The sequence below is a fragment of the Gopherus evgoodei genome, chromosome 15 (assembly GCF_007399415.2).
Source record: "Gopherus evgoodei ecotype Sinaloan lineage chromosome 15, rGopEvg1_v1.p, whole genome shotgun sequence".
Taxonomy (NCBI): Eukaryota; Metazoa; Chordata; order Testudines; family Testudinidae; genus Gopherus; species Gopherus evgoodei.
In genome coordinates, this window is record NC_044336.1 from 13,991,768 (window position 1) to 14,011,273 (window position 19,506).

At 50.9% G+C, this 19,506-nt stretch overlaps 2 protein-coding genes across 7 annotated transcripts in view; both read left to right on the forward strand.

The window, feature by feature from the left end:
* Positions 1-4,148, forward strand: part of ACOX1 (acyl-CoA oxidase 1) — a 32,217-nt gene extending 28,069 nt beyond the window's left edge. For all 4 annotated transcript variants that reach the window (XM_030533958.1, XM_030533955.1, XM_030533957.1 and 1 more), the window contains 2 exons: positions 116-322; positions 1,078-4,148. In XM_030533958.1, the coding sequence (XP_030389818.1) occupies positions 116-322; positions 1,078-1,128 (258 nt within the window). In that variant the 3' untranslated portion in view covers positions 1,129-4,148. The remainder of the gene's footprint in view (positions 1-115; positions 323-1,077) is intronic.
* Positions 4,149-15,353: 11,205 nt separating this feature from the next.
* Positions 15,354-19,506, forward strand: part of FBF1 (Fas binding factor 1) — a 33,533-nt gene continuing 29,380 nt past the window's right edge. For 2 of the 3 annotated variants that reach the window (XM_030534427.1, XM_030534428.1), the window contains exons 1-4: positions 16,973-17,297; positions 17,738-17,765; positions 18,642-18,683; positions 19,038-19,128. In XM_030534427.1, coding sequence (XP_030390287.1) covers positions 17,295-17,297; positions 17,738-17,765; positions 18,642-18,683; positions 19,038-19,128 — 164 coding nt within the window. In that variant the 5' untranslated portion in view covers positions 16,973-17,294. Of the gene's footprint in view, positions 15,401-16,972; positions 17,298-17,737; positions 17,766-18,641; positions 18,684-19,037; positions 19,129-19,506 lie in introns of those variants that run through there. The other variant, XM_030534426.1, reaches the window with a different exon arrangement.

A 19,506-nucleotide genomic window follows, 5' to 3' on the forward strand; every position in this document is an offset into this window, starting at 1 on the left:
AATGATCTTCCCTGTAGTGCATAGTTGACCTGCAGTCTAGTCTAGTCTCAGAACCATGCAAGTTTGTGCGTGTAATTAGATTATGTTCTGATAAGTCTCTTGGCTTTTGTCCCAGGCGGGCATTTTGACAGATGCACAGGTTACTCAGGTGTACCAGCGTGTGAAGGAGCTCCTGGCTGCAATCCGTCCCAATGCTGTAGCACTAGTTGATGCCTTTGATTTTCATGATAATTGCCTTGCATCTGTGCTTGGCCGGTATGATGGCAACATCTATGAGAATATGTTTGAATGGGCAAAGAAATCCCCACTAAACAAAACAGAGGTAAGGAGGTACCCTTATTTCTCCCTCCTAGTCCCTACTCTACCTGTCATGGAGCCAAATGATTCATCCCAAAGCAACTGCAGCTACAAAAGCCCTGCTGGAAGATTCTGCGAAAAACAAATGCCATTACGAAGTGTGACTATTTTTAATGAAGAAAGAAACTGACAGTTGCCCTCTAGGTTTTTGAGAATATCTGCTGAATTTCTGAATCTGTTTGTAGCTGCTGTAGTCAAAAACCAGAGACCTATATGGTAATGAGCCATGGACAGTTCTCCATCTTGGAAAACAGGATAGAATACAGTACCCTGCCAATATACTGAAGCTTTCCACTTGACTTGTTTAGGTCCATTGTAGATTAGGTATCTCGAACCTGAGACTAAGCCAGACCTCTTGTAAACACTGCTAGGAATCCCAGCAGGGTCAATCAGCCCTTTGTTCTCTCAAGGTCAGCTGGGAACATGCAGTTTCCTGTGGGGGTTTAATGTTTTTTAAACAGACTTGTCCACTCTCCATAGACATTAAAGATTCCATGGCCCTTCTTGTGTGGAATAGTTGGGGGAGGCAGTTTGTTCCAGTGTTCTGGCCGGATTTCCCCCTTTTTGATTGCTACTTGCATACTGTAGAAGTGGCTGTTTCACTGGTTCTCTGTTTGTATAGACATACATACCCTGCAGGATCAAAAGTGTGTGTGTTTAAAAATAAAAACATAACAAGAAAGTATTTTGATCTAATTTCCCTTTTTTCCCCCCCTACAGGTTCATGAGGCTTTCCATAAGCATCTGAAGCCGAAGCAAGCCAAGCTGTGAAAATGTGTCTTTAAAAGCACACTATTGTCCAGCTCTAGAAAATGGATGTCATTGCTTTCCTTCAGGCACCTGAATCAAATCTTTGAAATCTCAGTAACTGTAGGACAGTAAATAATTTGTAGCCTCTCTTTCCATTTTTATATATTGACAGGGTGGGGGAAATTAGAGAGAGTGTGTAAGAAGTGGATGTGGTTTTTTTTCAAGTGCAATTATAATCCTTGAGAAATGATCCTTTTAAGCATTAGAGAAAGTTGTACAGATTCATACAAGCCTTCCATTTGTGAAGCTGCTAACTGCAGAGGTCACTCATCTGGAAAGCATAGCAGGATTTTACTACTAAGTAGTTAACTGCATTCAGGCAATAGCTGCTGACGAACAGCTGCGTCTTGTTAAAAACCACACTTTTAACTCAGCAACACCCTTCTGCCACCATGGTGCACCCCGATATACACACACAGCTGCTGCCTGAATAATCCTGCTTCTTGCTGTGCACAGTGATGCTTACTTGAACTGGTCAGAATCCAAGGGTTTACCCAGGGAGTTGGGTCTTAATCAAAGCTCTGTGATATTCTCCATTTTAATCCATCTCTCTCCCAGTTAATTACTCCTGTCTTCTTGGGCACAGCACTGTCCTTCCAGCAGAGGTGCCTGAACCACCTCCTCTGCAGCAGGACCTTCCAGATGCACTTAGGAATTATATCCCCTTTTTTTCCCCTCTGGAGCTCATCCTCAATCAAATCAGCCAGTGAGCTTTCTCCATGGTATTCATTCCATCCTTTCTTTGACCTGCAAACACCCCCTTTACACCTCCATATCCCATGTCCATCACTGGCACCCTCCCCTCTTTGAGGATGTCAACTAACAGCAGCTTTGGAGAGAATACTGTGGCACTATTCTGTCTCCTGTTCCCCCACCAAGGCACATTTCAGCCAGGAGCAAGTTAATGAGAGTTCTACCATCTTTTTAATCTTTAGCGTTTCCGTAGTACTTCACATCTGCAAAGCACTTTACAAATACTAATATATAGGTATGCTGGCAAAAGCCACATTTGCTGGTGGGAAATTGGAAACCTGACCAATTGTGCAACTAGTGCTTGCTAGTATTTGATAGCAAAAGTTGGTTGGTTTGGGGTCTTTTAGTCCCATTGGTCTTGCTCTGTGATGTACTGTATCCAAACATGTGTTGCATGGAAACTCTCAACAGTCTGTCCTGGTGCAATGGTTCTCAAACTTATTTGATCAGGCCTCTCCTCCTTTGTGTCTGTAGTTGTTTATGCACCCCGGGGTATAAACCACCACCCAGCTCTGAAGGCAGAGCAGCAACTGCTGGCTGGGCATCCAGCTCTGAAGGCAGTGTCATGCCAGCAGCAGCACTGAAGTAAGGATTGCAATGCCCCATTACCACCCTTATTCCTTCTGTGCTGCTGATTCCACCCCAGGGCTGACAGCCAGAGCCCTGCCACCTGTAGGTGAGGGATTGAGCAAGTGGGGGAAGGAAAGCCTGAGCCAATGTGGTGAGGCTCCAGCTGTCCCCTTTATTCCTGCCTCTTGTGTGTGCACAGCCCTTCTGAATGAGCCCCAGCCACTCAGGGCTAACAGCCAGAGCTCTTTTAAAAATCAAAACCCTCAACACATTCCTGCACCTCCCTTGGGAAGCCCGCCCCGTAGTTTGAGAACTGCTGTCCTAGTGGAACATCTGCCATCTTTTCCACATTAACTTCCAATGAGCTTTCTCTGAAATGTTTTTAAATGTTCCTTTTAGTACTGAATTGAGACTTACACAATTGCTTTCTGTATTAACGGATTAAAGACTTCGCTTTTAACCAATCCTCTGTGAAATCATAATCATGAAAACCAGAAAATGGTTTCTTAAGTTTGTCCTCTTACAGAAATCCTTTTTCCAAAACAAGTGATGTTTAAAGAGCTCCCTTCATGATAAACTGTAATCCTGTGGTCCAGAGATGAGACTAAACCTCTGGAGAAGCTGGGTCTCAAGTGTTTTGGCACCCTGTTGTGAAAGACTCTAGCTTTGGACAACATTTCCACAGAGTCATTTTTGCACTAATCTCTTCAACTAGAAAGGGCAGCCCAGTGTATTAAACCTGGACTGAAATACATTTGACCTGGAAGGTTCAGCAGCAAAAAGTTTTGATTTTTTTTTTAATTATGTATCTTCTGTGCTGTTCAGTATAAGAAGTGTGCCCTTGCCTTCCACTTAATTCAGTGGAACACTGTTGACAAGGGGCATTGGAGAATCAGCAGGGGAAGGGTTAAAGATTGATAAATTGAACATCACTAGCAGAATATATGTACAGACTTAATAAACTACAGAAACTCATTTTCAAACAAAACAGTTGCAAATTCTTTCATTTTCTAACTCTTGTGCATGTGTCTGCATTGATTCTTCTAACACATTGGATGGAGTAGAATAGTCTATTAAATTTATAAGATTGGAGCCAAACTGGGCTCTTCTTGGTGGGGACAGGTACTAGAGCTGCTACCAAACAGCAGTGTAAAAAATCAGATGGCTTTATCTTTCAGCCCAACTTTATTACTAAACTTCCCAAAACAGTTTGTCAGATAATTTGTTTTCAATTAACTTATTTTTAATGTTACCTTCTACTTTGATTCTCGGAGCACTCTAGAACAGTAAACACAATATAGCATAGTACTAATGATAGAATAAAGGTAGCTAGAAACGTCTTTATTGAGCAGAAGCCTTTTTTTTTTAATTGCCAACACAAATATCAGCTCAGAATAAATAGGGCAAAACTATCAGTTATTAGCAAATGGTGTCTGCTTTGTTTATTTCTAATGAGCTACAACAATTTTAATGATTCACCCAATCTTTTCTGAACTGATTGCTAGTTAATCCTCTTAAAAACTAAATGTTGCCACTTGGCAGAAATGATAAATTGTAATATTGATAATGGCTGAAGCATGTCAATGTATAGCTTGTTACGGTGCTCTACCATGTTAACTCATTGCTTTTGCACAACAAAATTAAATCAGTTGTTTCCTGAAGTGTAATAGTACCTGTTTAGCTTAAGGAAGTGACTGCTAGGGCCTGGTCTACTCTAGAAAATTAGATCTGTTTAACTATGTTGATTGGGGGTGTGAAAAATCTGCACCCCTGAGCAGAGCTGGTAAGCCGAAATCCGTCCCTGTGTAGATAACACTAGGTTGACAGAAGAATTCCACTGTCAATGTAGCTACCATCTTTCATGGAAGTGAATTTATCTAGGCTGCTGGAAGAACCTCTTCTGTCAGCTAAGGTGGCATCTATGCTGAAGCACTACAGCACACAGCTGTGCCAGTGTAGTGTTTTTAAATGTAGACAAGCGCGAAGTCAAATAATTACATCGCTTGTCAAAATATATATGCTTCTCACAATCCTGCAATTTATAGGCTACTGAATTGGGTTTCACTGAACACAAGATCTCCGATATTTTGGTATTTTAATTAGGAGATGCTTCTTGGCAAAAACTGAAAGTCTTCCAAGGAAAGCATCTGCACCACTCTCCAGACATTTTAAATGACTGGAAAACGATTAGAAAAACATAGTGAAGGGAACAATTTGGTACTTGCCTCAGGAGCTGGACTAGATAGGAAAGACATTAGCTCTTTTAATTTCTGTTCAGTGCTACTTTGAAGGTAATCTTGTGTTCGTGTGAGCTCTGTCATGCTTGTTAAAATGCTGCTTCCAGCAGTTTCAAACAAGTTTGGTGCAGAGATAGGTGGCCTGAACTACTTTTGGCAAACTATGTTTCTTGCCCCTTAGATTTGATCAGTTACTCCCAACCTGTCTGATATGAAATTTCTATTGGAGTGATTGTTTAAGAAATGGATATTTGTTTCCTATAAACAGTGCAACATTTAATATAAATGTTGCACAGTTTACAAGAAACCTACATTTGCCATTTGTTTTCTATGGTTTCTTGGTAAAGATTTCCCCTATCTGTCATGCTCAGTTCAAGTTGTTATTTTGCTACATTTGCTAAAGAAGTACACAGGACGTATCTTAAGACAAATATACACTTCAGCGCTTTGGCTCATGTAGGGCTGCTTCAAGTTGACAAAGCCGCAGATCTTCTACACACGCGTTTGTATTGGTTCACAAGTGTTCTTCTTCTTCGAGTGATTGCTCACATCCATTCCAGTTAGGTGTGCGCGCCGTGCGTGCACGTTCGTCGGAAACTTTTTACCCTAGCAACTCCAGTGGGCCGGCAGGTCGCCCCCTGGAGTGGCGCCGCCATGGCGCCCAATATATATCCCTGCCGGCCCGCCCGCTCCTCAGTTCCTTCTTACCGCCGTGTCGGTCGTTGGAACTGTGGAGCGCGGCATAGCTGTCCTCCACGTCCCTAGCTCTCCTAGTTCTCTATCGTTTATCTATCGTTCATCTCTAGTCCATTATAGTTGTTAATTAGTTGGTTAAGTAGATAGTTAAGTTAAATAGTTGTTAAGTAGTTCTTCGCCGGGGGCTTAGCCCTTCCCGGCACCCGGCGCCAGGCTCATGCCTGTTTCGCCGGGCTTCAAGCAGTGTGCGGCCTGCAAGAAGCCCATGCCTACCAGCGATCCCCACGAAGCGTGCCTGAAGTGCCTCGGGGAATCGCACAGATCTGACAAGTGCCGCATCTGTAAGGCTTTTAAGCCAAGGACAAAGAAGGAGAGGGATCAAAGGCTCCGGACTCTCCTCATGGAGGCGGCACTTGACCCGACGGCTTCGCAGGCCGTGATCTCGGCGCCGGCACCGGATCGCACCGGCACTGAGAAGACTCCCCGGCACCGGCCCTCTCCGGCACCGGAGTCAGAACCAAGGCCGTCGAAGTCCAATACTCCGGCCAGGCAGACCCGGCTAGAGCGCCCGGCCTCGACATCGGCTGCGGCACCGTCGACTCCGGGCCCAGCGGGTCCGTCGAGTCCGGTACCGCCGAGCTCCCCCATGAGATCTGGGGTTGAGATACTGGTCCCATCCACACCGGAGACCTTCGCCTCGGCTCGGGACCTCATAGCCCTGACTGAGCCCACTCGGCTGCCACCCCCGGTACCTCCGGTGCGGGTTGTGTCCAGAGGCAAGCCCATGATGTCGGCACCGCCCAGAAGATCTCGTTCACGATCCAGGTCCCGACGTCTTGGGCGCTCCAGATCCCGACGCCGCTCGCAGTCCCGGCACCGCTCCCCTCAGCGGTACCGGTCGCACTCGCGGCACCGGTCGACATCGAGACGATCGCGGTCAGGTTCCAGTCGCCGAGACCGGCACCGCAATTCTAGAAGCAGGTCCCGACGCTACTCGCCGCACCGGTCGACCTCCCGGCACCGAGACGGTGGCAGGTCCCGGTCGACCTCCCGGCACCGAGCCGGTGGCAGGTCTCGGTCGACCTCCCGGCACCGAGCCGGTGGCAGGTCCCGGCACCGAAGCGGCGCCCGGTACCGATCAGGATCCCGGCACCGCGACAGAACTCGGTCCCGATCCCGATCCCGGCACCGTTATGACTCCCGGCACTGGTCCCCGGCACCGAGACGATCCTCCGTGCCGGCCCGCGCAGACCCTTACCATCCAGGGTCGGCCCCTCCATGGCCCTCTAGACAGCCGTCCGTATCCTCCCAGACGGACAGTGGGTATGCGCTGGGCACCGACCGGCAGACGGCGCTGTTCGGTGATCCGCCGCTGCAGGACCAAGGCCCTCAACAGTGGGGATTCTGGACACCCTGGGCATACCATCAGGCCCAGGGCCCCCAGCAGCTCCCTGCTAGGCCGGCGACTACGGAGCGTAGGGCTCCTGAAGCCTCGTTGTCTCGCCCCCCTCCCTCCCCGGAAGGGGAGGAAGGGTCCAAGCAGCAAGACTCCGCTGTGGCTCCTGAGGCAGAGGCGAGGGCTGAGGAAGACCCTCAGTTAGACACTCTCGTGCCTGGGGTCTCCTCATCCTCCTCCCCGGATGAGGCGGTGGCGGGTACCTCCTCCAACAGTCCTCCCCCGCTGGATCTCAGGGCGCACCAAGACCTCCTCAGGCGATTGGCTCAAAATCTGAGTCTGCAGGCAGAGGAGGTCTCGGAGATAGAGGATCCAATTGTAAGCATCCTCTCTTCTGATGCTCCCACCAGGGTCGCCCTGCCCTTCATACGGACCATCCAGGCCAACGCCAACACCATCTGGCAGTCCCCGGCCTCCATCCCTCCGACAGCGAAAGGCGTCAAGAGGAAGTACATGGCCCCTTCTAGGGGATACGAATATCTCCATGTACACCCGACTCCGGGTTCACTGGTGGTGCAATCAGTGAACGATAGGGAGCGTCACGGCCAGGAGGCTCCAGCCCCCAAATCCAGAGAAGCCAGGCGGATGGACCTCCTTGGCCGTAAGGTGTATTCGGCTGGGGCGCTGCAGCTCAGGGTCTCCAACCAGCAGGCCCTGCTGAGCAGATATGCCTTTAATTCCTGGGTGGCAGTGGACAAATTTAAGGAGCTGCTGCCACAGGATGCTCGCCAAGAGTTTACGGTCATCTTGGACGAAGGCAAGAAGGTCGCGCGCACGGCCTTACAAGCCTCCCTGGACGCTGCGGACTCGGCTGCCCGTACCCTCGCGTCAGGAGTTACGATGCGTCACATCTCCTGGCTGCAGGTTTCCGGCCTTCCGCCGGAGCTCCAACATACTATACAGGACCTTCCTTTCGAAGGCCAGGGCCTGTTTTCTGACAAGACAGACCCCAGACTCAAGAGTCTGAAAGACAACCGGGTCATTATGCGGTCCCTCGGGATGCACACCCCCGTGACGCAGCGTAGACCCTTTAGGTCGCAGCAACAACAACAACAACGCAGGCCGTTTTCCCAGTTCCGCCAGCGGCAGGACCTTTACAGGCGCCGCGGCAGGAACGGAAGGTGCAGGCAGTCGGGGAACCAAGGGGGGCAGAACCAAGGCTCCTCAAAACCCCCGCCTGGACCTAAGCCTTCATTTTGAAGGTGCGCCCGAGGGCGCAGTAACAGTTTCCCCTATGGATCCTTCCCCCCCGTTTTCCAACCGCCTTTCGTTTTTCCTCCCGGCGTGGTCCCAAATAACATCGGACCGCTGGGTCTTAAGCATGGTGCAGACGGGATACCGCCTGCAGTTTGTTTCATTTCCTCCTTCCCGCCCTCCTTCCTCGTCCCTCTTCAGGGACCCCTCTCACGAGCAATTCCTTCGGCAGGAGGTGCAGACACTCCTCAGCAAAGGAGCTATAGAGGCGGTTCCGGAAAACGAGAAAGGCAAGGGGTTTTATTCCCGCTACTTTCTGATCCCCAAGGCCAAGGGGGGCCTCAGGCCTATCCTCGACCTGCGAGAGCTCAACAAATACCTCGTAAAGTTGAAGTTCCGCATGGTATCCCTGGGGACCATTATTCCATCCCTGGATCCGGGAGACTGGTACGCCGCCCTCGACATGCAGGACGCGTATTTCCACATTGCCATTTGGCCGCGCCACAGACGCTTTCTCCGCTTCGTTGTGGGGGCTCTTCATTATCAATTTGCAGTCCTCCCATTTGGCCTGTCCACGGCCCCGAGGGTGTTTACAAAGTGCATCGCAGTTGTCGTGGCGCATCTTCGGCGCAACCGTGTCCACGTGTTCCCTTATCTGGACGACTGGTTGATTCGGGGCACGTCGGAACAACAAGTTAACAGCCATGTCCGCGTGATCACCGGCATGTTTGCAAGTCTGGGCCTCTTGATAAACGCAGACAAGTCCACCCTGAGGCCCACTCAGAAGGTGGAATTTATCGGGGCCGTCCTGGACGCCACTGTGGGCAGGGCCTCGCTGCCTCTGCAACGGTTCCAGACCATGGTGGCGATCGTTCAACGTTTGCGGTCAGCCCCATTGACGTCAGTGAGGACATGTCTAACCCTGCTAGGCCACATGGCGGCTTGCACCTTTGTAACCGACTACGCTCGGCTCCGCATGAGGCCTCTCCAGCTGTGGCTTATCAGTCATTACAGGCCGGCAAGGCAACCGTTAGACATGTTAGTCACAATCCCCCAGAAGGTCTTAGATTCTCTCGGCTGGTGGCTAGACCAGTCCGTATTATGTGCGGGTCTTCCCTTCCACCCCTCTCAGCCCTCGGTATCCCTGACAACGGATGCCTCAGATCTAGGCTGGGGGGCCCACCTAGGGACCCTGCGGACACAGGGCCTGTGGTCCCAGGAGGAGGTGGGGCTACACATCAACATGCGGGAGTTGAGAGCGGTCCGCCTTGCTTGTCAAGCGTTCTGTCATCAGCTTCAGGGTCGTTGTGTCGCCGTGTTCACGGACAACACGACGACCATGTACTATATCAACAAGCAGGGCGGCACCAGGTCCTCCTCCCTGTGCCTCGAGGCGATACGACTCTGGGACTTTTGCGTAGCCCACTCCATTCACCTCAGAGCTTCTTTCCTCCCTGGAGTACGGAACACGCTGGCGGATCGATTGAGCAGATCCTTCCTGTCACACGAGTGGTCCCTTCGCCCGGACGTCGCTCTCTCCATTTTCCGGAGGTGGGGTTATCCCCGGGTGGACCTCTTCGCGTCCAAGGGGAACAGGAAGTGCCAAGCGTTCTGCTCCTTTCAGGGCAGGGAGCCGGGGTCGATAGCGGATGCCTTCCTCATCCAGTGGTCGACCCACCTGTACTATGCGTTTCCCCCGTTCCCCCTGGTCCACAAGGTCCTCCTGAAGGTGCGCAGAGACAGGGCTCTCGTGATCATGGTGGCCCCAGCATGGCCCAGGCAACACTGGTACACGATGCTGCTGGACTTGGCCGTAGCCGGCCCAGTTCCCCTGCCCCTTCATCCGGACCTGATTACCCAGGACCACGGGACCCTCTGTCACCCAGACCTGCAGTCGCTGCACCTGGCGGCGTGGCTCCTGCGTGGCTGACTGGTTCCGAGCTGCGCTGCTCCACGCCTGTGAGAGAGGTGCTCTTGAGCAGCAGGAAACCGTCCACAAGAGCCACATATTCGGCGAAATGGAAACGCTTCTCCTCTTGGTGCGTAGAGAGAAATCTCCGCCCTATGGAAGTTTCGGTAACCGAAATCTTAGACTATGTTTGGTCCCTCAAAGGGCAAGGTCTGGCCTTATCGTCGTTGCGAGTCCACCTAGCAGCTATCTCCACCTTTCACCCGGGTGCGGACGGTCGCTCCGTTTTTTTCTCACCTGACGGTGTCGAGATTCCTTAAAGGGCTGGAACGTTTATTCCCTAACGTCCGTCCCCCTGCTCCAACCTGGGATCTTAACCTGGTGTTGTCCCGGCTCATGGGGCCCCCCTTTGAGCCGTTAGCTACTTGCTCCCTGCTCTACCTCTCTTGGAAGACTGCCTTTCTAGTGGCTATCACCTCAGCTAGACGGGTGTCGGAACTCCGAGCTCTTGTGGTAGACCCCCCATATACGGTCTTCCACAAAGACAAGGTGCAGCTGAGACCACACCCTGCTTTTCTGCCCAAGGTGGTCTCGGCTTTCCACGTCAACCAAGAGATTTTCCTTCCGTTTTTTTTCCCAAAACCTCACTCCTCAGGCAGGGAGCAGCAGCTCCACTAGCTGGATGTCCGTAGGGCTCTCGCGTTCTACATAGAGAGGACTAAACCCTTCCGAAAATCCCCCCAGCTTTTCGTGGCGGTAGCAGATCGTATGAAAGGGCTTCCTATCTCCTCCCAGAGGGTATCCTCTTGGGTTACGTCCTGTATCAGGACCTGTTATGACTTGGCCCATGTCCCTACGGGCCGTGTGACTGCACATTCTACCAGGGCGCAGGCGTCGTCGCTGGCTTTCCTCGCCCGTGTGCCCATCCAGGAAATCTGTCGGGCAGCGACCTGGTCATCGGTCCACACCTTTGCTTCCCACTACGCCCTGGTCCAGCAGTCGAGGGAGGATGCGGCCTTCGGAACTGCAGTGCTCCGTGCCGCGACTTCTCACTCCGACCCCACCGCCTAGGTATGGCTTGGGAGTCACCTAACTGGAATGGATGTGAGCAATCACTCGAAGAAGAAAAGACGGTTACTCACCTTTGTAACTGTTGTTCTTCGAGATGTGTTGCTCACATCCATTCCACACCCGCCCTCCTTCCCCACTGTCGGAGTAGCCGGCAAGAAGGAACTGAGGAGCGGGCGGGCCGGCAGGGATATATATTGGGCGCCATGGCGGCGCCACTCCAGGGGGCGACCTGCCGGCCCACTGGAGTTGCTAGGGTAAAAAGTTTCCGACGAACGTGCACGTGCGGCGCGCACACCTAACTGGAATGGATGTGAGCAACACATCTCGAAGAACAACAGTTACAAAGGTGAGTAACCGTCTTTTTTGTGTTCATGGTCTGGACAAGTCTAACTGCTCCAGTCAGCACTGGTTTAGTCTAAACTGTCGGTACAGTAGATGGGCAGTATGGGTTTTGCTGCCACCCTATGTCAAAGGGTCCTACTCCTGTACTCAAATAAAGGCCTTGCTTACACTTCCGTAACACTCTGCACCAGTTATATTTGCAACTTATATTCACTGCGTGAGGCATTCTGTGGGATAACTTTAAGACACTTCCCAGTAATCCTTTATGCTTCAAGATAGTTATGTCCAAAATTGACTGAAGAGTTACAATAGAGATTTCACAAAACTGGGTGACTGGGCAACAAAATGGCAGATTGCACTTCACAACATTAATTTAAAGTAATGCACATTGGAAAAAATCCTAACTGTTCAAACAAAATGATGGGGACTAAATTAGCTGTTACTACTCAGGAAAGAGATCTTGGAGTCATCATAGATAGTTCCCTGAAAACAGCATTTGTGACTGCCATTGCACATTGATCAGGTGAAATTAATAGCAAGTTTCAAATAAAAGGAAGTACTTCACACAATGCACAGTCAATCTGTGGAACTCCATGCCATGGGATGTTGTGAAGGCTAAAAGTATAATTGGGTTAAACAAAGAATTAGATAAGTTCATGGAGGATAGGTCCATCAATGACTATTAGCCAAGATGGTCAGGGATGCAGCCCCATGCTCCAGAAGCTGGGACAGGCCAACAAGGGATGGAGCACTTAAATTGCCATGTTCTAGTCAGTCCCTTGGGAGCATCTGACACTGGCCACCATCTGAGGCAGGATACTGGTCTAGGTGGACCATTGATCTGACCCAGTGTGGCTATGTTCAATTAATATACTTTCTCCCTAGCAACTGCTCACTGTGTTCTTAAGTAAGCTTCCCCTTTTCTACTTACTGAAGATTAGAGGAGGGCATCTGTTAAGGAGTTAATCTAGCTGCTTTTGGCCTAAAGCAGACACCAAATCTCTCCCTGGGCATCTGCATTGATGAACTCCATCACGCAGCTTAGTGTATACCCAGAGTTCTTAAATATGTATCCTCATCATCCATCTAGGCAGCCTGTGTGTCTAGAAAGTGGGCTTTGGGCTCTACCAGTGCTTGCATCACCATGGAGTAGTGTCCTTTTCAGCTGCCATGCTGACATTTGCCTGTGTGCACAGAGTGGATGTAGGTACCAGCTACAGCCTAGCACTTAGAGAAATCCAATGTCTGAAACTCTTTAATCTCAGAGACTTTTTCCATATTGATTACACACCTCTGCAAGACTCTATGTATTGCTATACACAACTTCCTCATCCTCTAGTTTCTCTCATTGAGCTGTACCCATGTGGGTTTACCAGTGTCTGCAGTGAGCAGAACTTTTATAGTAATTAGGGAAAGCTGCCCATGGTTTTATCTCCTTCCTCATTCATAGGTTCTGAAGCCATGTCTCCAGTACCACCCTATTTCACTACTGATCGTATGTGGGCCTCCCTTAACTCAAAGTTCCACAGCCAGCAGATACCTAATCAGTTCTGACAAATCCCTCCCCCATTTGGGCCTGTCCTGCCATTTGAGCAAGCCACTTGCAAATACCATTTCCCCAACCCTGGCTCAGTGAGCACTTAGCCCCTGGGAACCTGCAACCTTCTTTCTCACTCTGCTCCCAGCTCCATTCTAGTCCACTACCTGGTCGTCATCACCACTCCCCATGCTTCTTTCCCTTCTACTCTGGAGATGCTCTTCAGCCACCTGGCCTTATTCTCCCCCTGCAAGCCTGACCTGCTTCCTCTTTCCCTGCCCCCTTTGACATTCCTTTTCTACTGGTGACCTTTGTTCCTTGAGGTTAACTCCAGTTTCTTTGTCTGCTCCCAGCTTACAGGCCCCTGGCAGTCATGAAGCCGTAGCTTCTCTGGCTGCAGCTATCGGGCCAATTACCAGAGGCCAGCCGTAGACATCTACAGCCAGTAGTAGGGTTCCCAGGTGTGTGGTTTTTGACTGGAATGCCCAGTCAAAAAGGGACCGTGGCAGCTCCGGTCAGCACCGCCAACCAGGCCACTAAAGTCTGGTTGATGGTGCTCTGGGTCTAAGGCAGGCTAGTCCCTACCTATTCTGGCACCATGTTGCACCCCAGAAGAGGCCAACAGGTCTGGTTGGGCGGGGGGCTCCACGCGCTGCCTCCAGCCTGAGCCCTGGCTCTGCACTCCCATTGGCCAGGAACTGCAGCCAATGGGAGCTGGGGCAGGGTCAGTGTATGCAGGTGAGAGCAGTACACAGAGCCTCCTGCCTAGGATCCAGACCTACTGGCCACTTCTGGGGTGCAGTGTAGTGCCAGGACAAGCAGGGACCCTGCCTTAGCCCCACTGCTCGGGAGCTGCCCGAGATAAACCTGTGCTACAACCCGAGCCCCTGCCCTAGTCCTGAGCTTGCCCTCCAAAGCCCCCTCCTGTATCCCAAACTCCTCATCCCTAGCCCCACCCCAGAGCCTGCAACCCCAGCCAGAGCTCTCACACCCCTGCACCCCACTACCCCAGCCCAGAAGCCCCTCCCACACCCTGAACCCCTCAGCCCCGGTTCCATCCTAGAGCCTGCAACCACTGCCCAGAGCCTGTACCCCCTTCTGCACCCCAACCTCCTGCCTCAACCCCACCTCCCGCACTCTGAATCTCTCTGTTCTACACTCAAGCCTGGAGCCCCTTTCTGCACCCAAAACCCCTCATCCCCAGACCCACCCCAGAGCACACACCCCCAGCCTGGAGCCCCTCCTACACCCCAACCCCCTGCCTCAACATGCAGCCTCTTCCCACATTCTGAATCCCTTGGCCCCGCTCCCCAGCATAGAGCCCCTTCCTGCACCCCAAGCCCTCATCCCCAGCCCCACCCCAGAACCCACACCCCAACTTCCTGCCCCAGCCCAGAGACCCCTCCCACACCATGAACCCCCTCCTGTTTCTGGCTCCACCCCAGAGCACACCCACCCCAGTTGAGGCTTCACCTCCTCCTGCACCCCAACCCCCTTCCCCAGCCCATGAAAGTGAGGGAGGGAGGGGAAGAGAGTGAGCCACCAAGGGAGGGGGAATGTATTGAGTGGGGTGTGGGGCCTTGGGGACAGGGCGAAGCCAGGGCTAGGGTGTTTGGTTTTGTGCAATTAGAAAGCTGGCAACCCCCAACTAGCCCTAGGACTGGAGGCAATTCCCAGCCTGAGCACGTTTGAACCTTCCAGCCCTAGGGTGTCAGAGAATCTACTACTACAGAGAATTCTTTCCTGGGTGCTGGCTGGTGACTCTTGCCCATATGCTCAGGGTTTAACTGGTCGCCATATTTGGGGTCGGGAAGGAATTTTCCTCAGGGGCAGATTGGCAGAGACCTTGGAGGTTTTTCGCTTCCTCTGCAGCACGGGGCACAAGTCACTTGCTGGTGGATTCTCTGCAGCTTGAGGTCTTCAAACCACAATTTGAGGACTTCAATAACTCAGACATAGTTTAGGGGTTTGTTATAGAAGTGGATGGGTAGGATTCTGTGGCCTATTATTGTGCAGGAGGTCAGACTAAATGAGCATAATGGTCCCCTCTGACCTTAAAGTCTATGCGCCTCCCAATGCTCAGCGCTGGCCCTAGGCAGCCGGAGACGCTACAGTTAGGTGCTTCTCTCTTCCAGGCCATGGGTTTAAGTACCTGAGTGGCCCGTCCCATGCACCACTCAGCTAGCACTTATTTGCGGGGAAGGTGCAGCCTGGATAATTTCAGAGGCTGTTCAGCAGCTCCCCGAGACTGGGGAGGGGAATCGCATCAGCCCCTGCAGCTCCTCCAGTCCCTCCCTCTCCCTCTCCCTCTCCGGTTGATAGCTACCGAGGGAATGCTGGGAGATGTAGTTCCTTTCCTGCTCCAGCGCCGGCTCTGCAAGCAAGGCACTGGCTAAGGAACTACAACTCCCGAGGTTCCTTGGGATCTCGGCTCCTGGAGTCCCGGGCAGGATGCCTGCGGCCCGAGGGTGAGAGCTGGAGCGTTGCTGCTTGTCTCGTGGGGGAGGGGGATACATTGTATCCAGGGTTCGGATACATTGTATCATGCCCGGGGAGAGGGGGTGGCGGTCTGCCCGCCCCCGGGGGGGGTGTTCTCTGGCGCTGGAGGCTTGGCGCTATGGTAACCAGGGTCCTCCCCCGCCGCGCTGCGGGCGTTATCCGGGGCGGGCCGGTGCCGGGCCGCGGGGGAGAGCCCCCCTGCTAGCCAGGGGCAGGGCTCTAAAGCCAGCAGCTCAGCTGCTTGGGGGCGTCACCTTCGGTACCAGCCCCTGACTAGTGGGTCGGTGTCTGAGCCCCTTGAAACCCTCCAGCCCTTCCTGCTGCTGGAAGGGGCTTTTCCCTCTGGTCCCCTCCTCCCACCTGCTGCTCTTCCCTCTCCACCCCCCTCCCTTCCAATGCTGCTGCTCAGAGCTTTCCCCAGGAGCAGCAGGGTGAGTGACACCCATGCCAATGGCCTCAGTTTCATTGCTGCCCGGGGGTTCTGAAAAGCCCTGGTGGAAATGGAGGCGACTGGAACATGGACGGCCCTGAGCAGTAGCCGGGGCAATGGACCCGTCTGTCTGCAGACTCAGGAAGAGATCACTGATCCGAGGGCTAGAAACACTCCTGAAAGTTTGCACAAGCTGCTAAACCAGATTCCTCCATTCACCAGAGAAAGTTGCTGCTTGCCACTGGCAAGTGGACAGTGGGTTTTAACTCCTGTAGAAGGCACTTGCCTCCAGTTGGGATGGCAGCGATAATGACTCAAATGAAGTGTGATCTAAGTGTTGTCTGCAGGGCCTGTGTTTACTAAAGAGGACATAGGTCACAGACAAGACCAAGGCCCAGCATTCAGGGTGCCACCCTGAGTCAAGCTGTATGTGGACATATCAGGTCCCAGCATGCAGTGCTCCATCTTGATCCAAGCTGTAGGTGCATGTTGTGCTTGGGAACTTGAAGCCCTCACCCCTACTTCAGGGTTACTTGAATCAAGATGGAGCTGAGCAAGGCCTGCTGTTGCTGCAGGCTGTATTCTGTGTGATAAAGGGCTGCTTGGCTCCAGGAGCATCACATGCTGGGACCTGCAGTCTTTTCAGTCCACATCTGTGTATTACTAGACTGATCAGATCAAGAAGCAGCATTGCATGCTGGGATCTGGAGTGTGTGGGCTCTACCTCTTTAAATCAAATCAAATCAAAGATGATTATAATCTGCTCCATTTTATACAAATTGAATGTGACTTTCCCAATCCTGGCAATGTGCCCATGGGGTTCACAGCTGAGTGAAGTTTGGGTATGTCTACCTTATAGGCAATCAAAAAAATGCTTAATTTAATGTGAGAGGAAGGATACTCTGGGGTATTGGGCACAGCAGATAATGTGGATTATTCCCACCCCTGTCCCTGGCTTGCCATTTGACTTGATTTACTTAGCACCCAGATATTAGTTTTTTGAGTATTTGACAAGCAATCCAGAAAGATAAGCAGACAGGCAAATCACTGACTCTCTGTGCCTAAATGTACATGTATGAAACAGGAATAATCACTTTTACTCTCCACACAGGTGTATTTCACGGCTTAATTAACTTGTTAATGGCTTTGAAGCATTTTATGGTTTTCCTAAGGAAATCACTTTATTCTAATGAGTGAGTTTGAGAAAGCAGAGAGGTCAAAAACTTGACGTCTCGATTGCAAAAGGAATTCCATTTCACAAAGCTCCTTTTGAACATGGAGGTGAATCAGGAAGTTTTAATTCTCTCTTTCCCTAAGTGAGGCTCAAGTATATCTGAGCGCTGTACTAAAGGATTCTACAGTATGTGAAGGTGAAGACAGAAGGGCTGTATAAACTGAATCACCAGCGAGGGAGAACTGGCGGAAGCCATGAGATGGTAAGGATAAAGTAAACACCATTGGATAGCAGTCTCGTGTTCTCTAGAACAGAATCACTTTGATTTCATTTCCATGACGTGCACTGGCTCAGATGTGCTGGCAGGTTTTGATGGCAAATCCTGTCTGCTCAGAAGGAACTATGCTGGTTGCAGTCTCCTGTAGTAATTTTTGTTCATTACCTGGTGCAACCTCCATTGAGGAGGATTTCTAGTGTTATTTGGGGTTGTGTGGAGGAGTCTAACTTCCTAAATGGATGACCCAAAGTTCACTGTGGTAATTGTGACATTTCAGATGTGGGATGAATCTCGCCTGTGAATTATCTGAACTGCAGTTCTGTGATGCACAATTAACATCTTGCATGAAAAATCCAAGTTAGACAACAAGTCCTGCTTTTAGTGCTTTTATTCCTGTAACAGGGGAACTTTTCTTTTTCTGTTAGGCTGCAAAACCCAAGAAAGGTTTAAAAGGTATGTACACTTGTGTGTTTCTCACTACGATACCCTTTGGGCTGTTTGAGGAGAGGTGGGGTAAAGGTACGCCAACGCTGAGGGGTCACTGACACACCCACAGGTACAAGGGGGAATCCTGGCTACTGGCTTCAGGTTCTTTGTCTCCAAGATACGAACATGCAAAGTGTTCATATTGCTTGTGCTAAGGCATTACTGATTCAGCCGTGAAATTCAGTTTCCTCTTAAATCAGGCAACCTTGTACGTAGGGGCATGTTTCCCCTCCCATGAGGAATTATGCAGATCCAGTGGAGACTATACCTTTATCAACCTCAACTTGTTCTTTTCCCCCATCAGCCTCAATTCCCTGTTGATATGATAGAGGCTGGCTCCCAAACCCCCCCCCCCCCCCCCCGGTTGTATGCTGATACAGTACAGAACAGCTTCCGGCTTTCTAAGGCTTTGTGGGTCCTTCACATATTTTAGAATGAGAACCTCATTAGATTACTTTAATCTCTGCATGTGCCCAGTGACTGAGTGATGGGAGGCATCTTGCAAATCCAACAAATAAAGAAATCCCCTACTTTGGGCCAGGTGAGGGCAAACTTCTCTATTGAGAGCCCCATCTGGGCCACACTTTCTTATGTTCCCAAGATATCGGCTGAAAACTTGGCCCCATTGAAGTCAGTGGAAATTTTGCCATCGACTTCAGTCGGGCCAGGATTTCATCCATCATCTTTAGGCTGACCAGGAGGAACCCCAAACCTTATGCTGATGATGCATATGTGCTTGAGATTGGAGGCTTTCGATTAGACCAAGTGCTGTCTGAATGTATGCTTTTATCCACATGTTGCCCAGCTCCCCTGATGGAATGACCTTGCTCTGTTTCATTCTAGGTTCCATCCAGGACATGCTCAGTGACCTCCTGGGAGATGATGGTAAATGCTCTTTCACCAACATTGAAAAGGTGCTTTTTCCCTCTCATATGGATGTAGAGCTGATGAGACGTGCTGGCTTGGCAGCCTTGGAGAATGAAGCCTTCTGTTTATTCATAGAGCAGCTACAGCACTTGCTGTAAAAGCACAAACTTCCCCTGCAACGGTGCATCAACCCTGTCCTGTAGGGACCCCCTCTGAGTAAAAGGGATGGTTAATTTCCATTCAGTCCTTGGCTCCTCAGCAGACATGGACATCAGTGCGGGAGCGGGGTTAGCAGTGAAGGTGGTACTTGGTATGCAGCTTTTGGAGCAAAGGTCTGGAGCAAGTTCCATATTCTCCATGATTTATTTCTAGATGAAATCCCCATTAAATCCAACAAGCCTTCCCAGCACCATGGGGGCAGTGGAAGGAGATCCAGGGACATCGTCTCCAAAGCCAGCAAAAAGTGAGTACGTCTGAATCACACTATTAAATAAGAGATCGAAGACGGAGACTTGGCTGCTTGCTAGTGTCCCTGCACCCAGGAGCTCCTCAGCCATGGCCTGTGTTTCACTTCTTGCCTCTAGTCATTTATTTGGGGACTTTACAGTTATTGCTTTAGGGGGAGATTTTTCAAAGGCACAACTAGGAGTTTGGTGGCCAGATCCCATTGGCTCTCAAATCTCCATCCCTCTGATGGGTGTATTCTTCCCTCAGCTGCACCTGCACCAGCCTACTGAAATAATAGGACCCCATTTAATAAGGTTATGCAAGTGATGCTGAGGGCAGCATTTAGCTCTGTCTGAAGAAATAGCATCCTAGCACTAGCATAACTCCACCTACA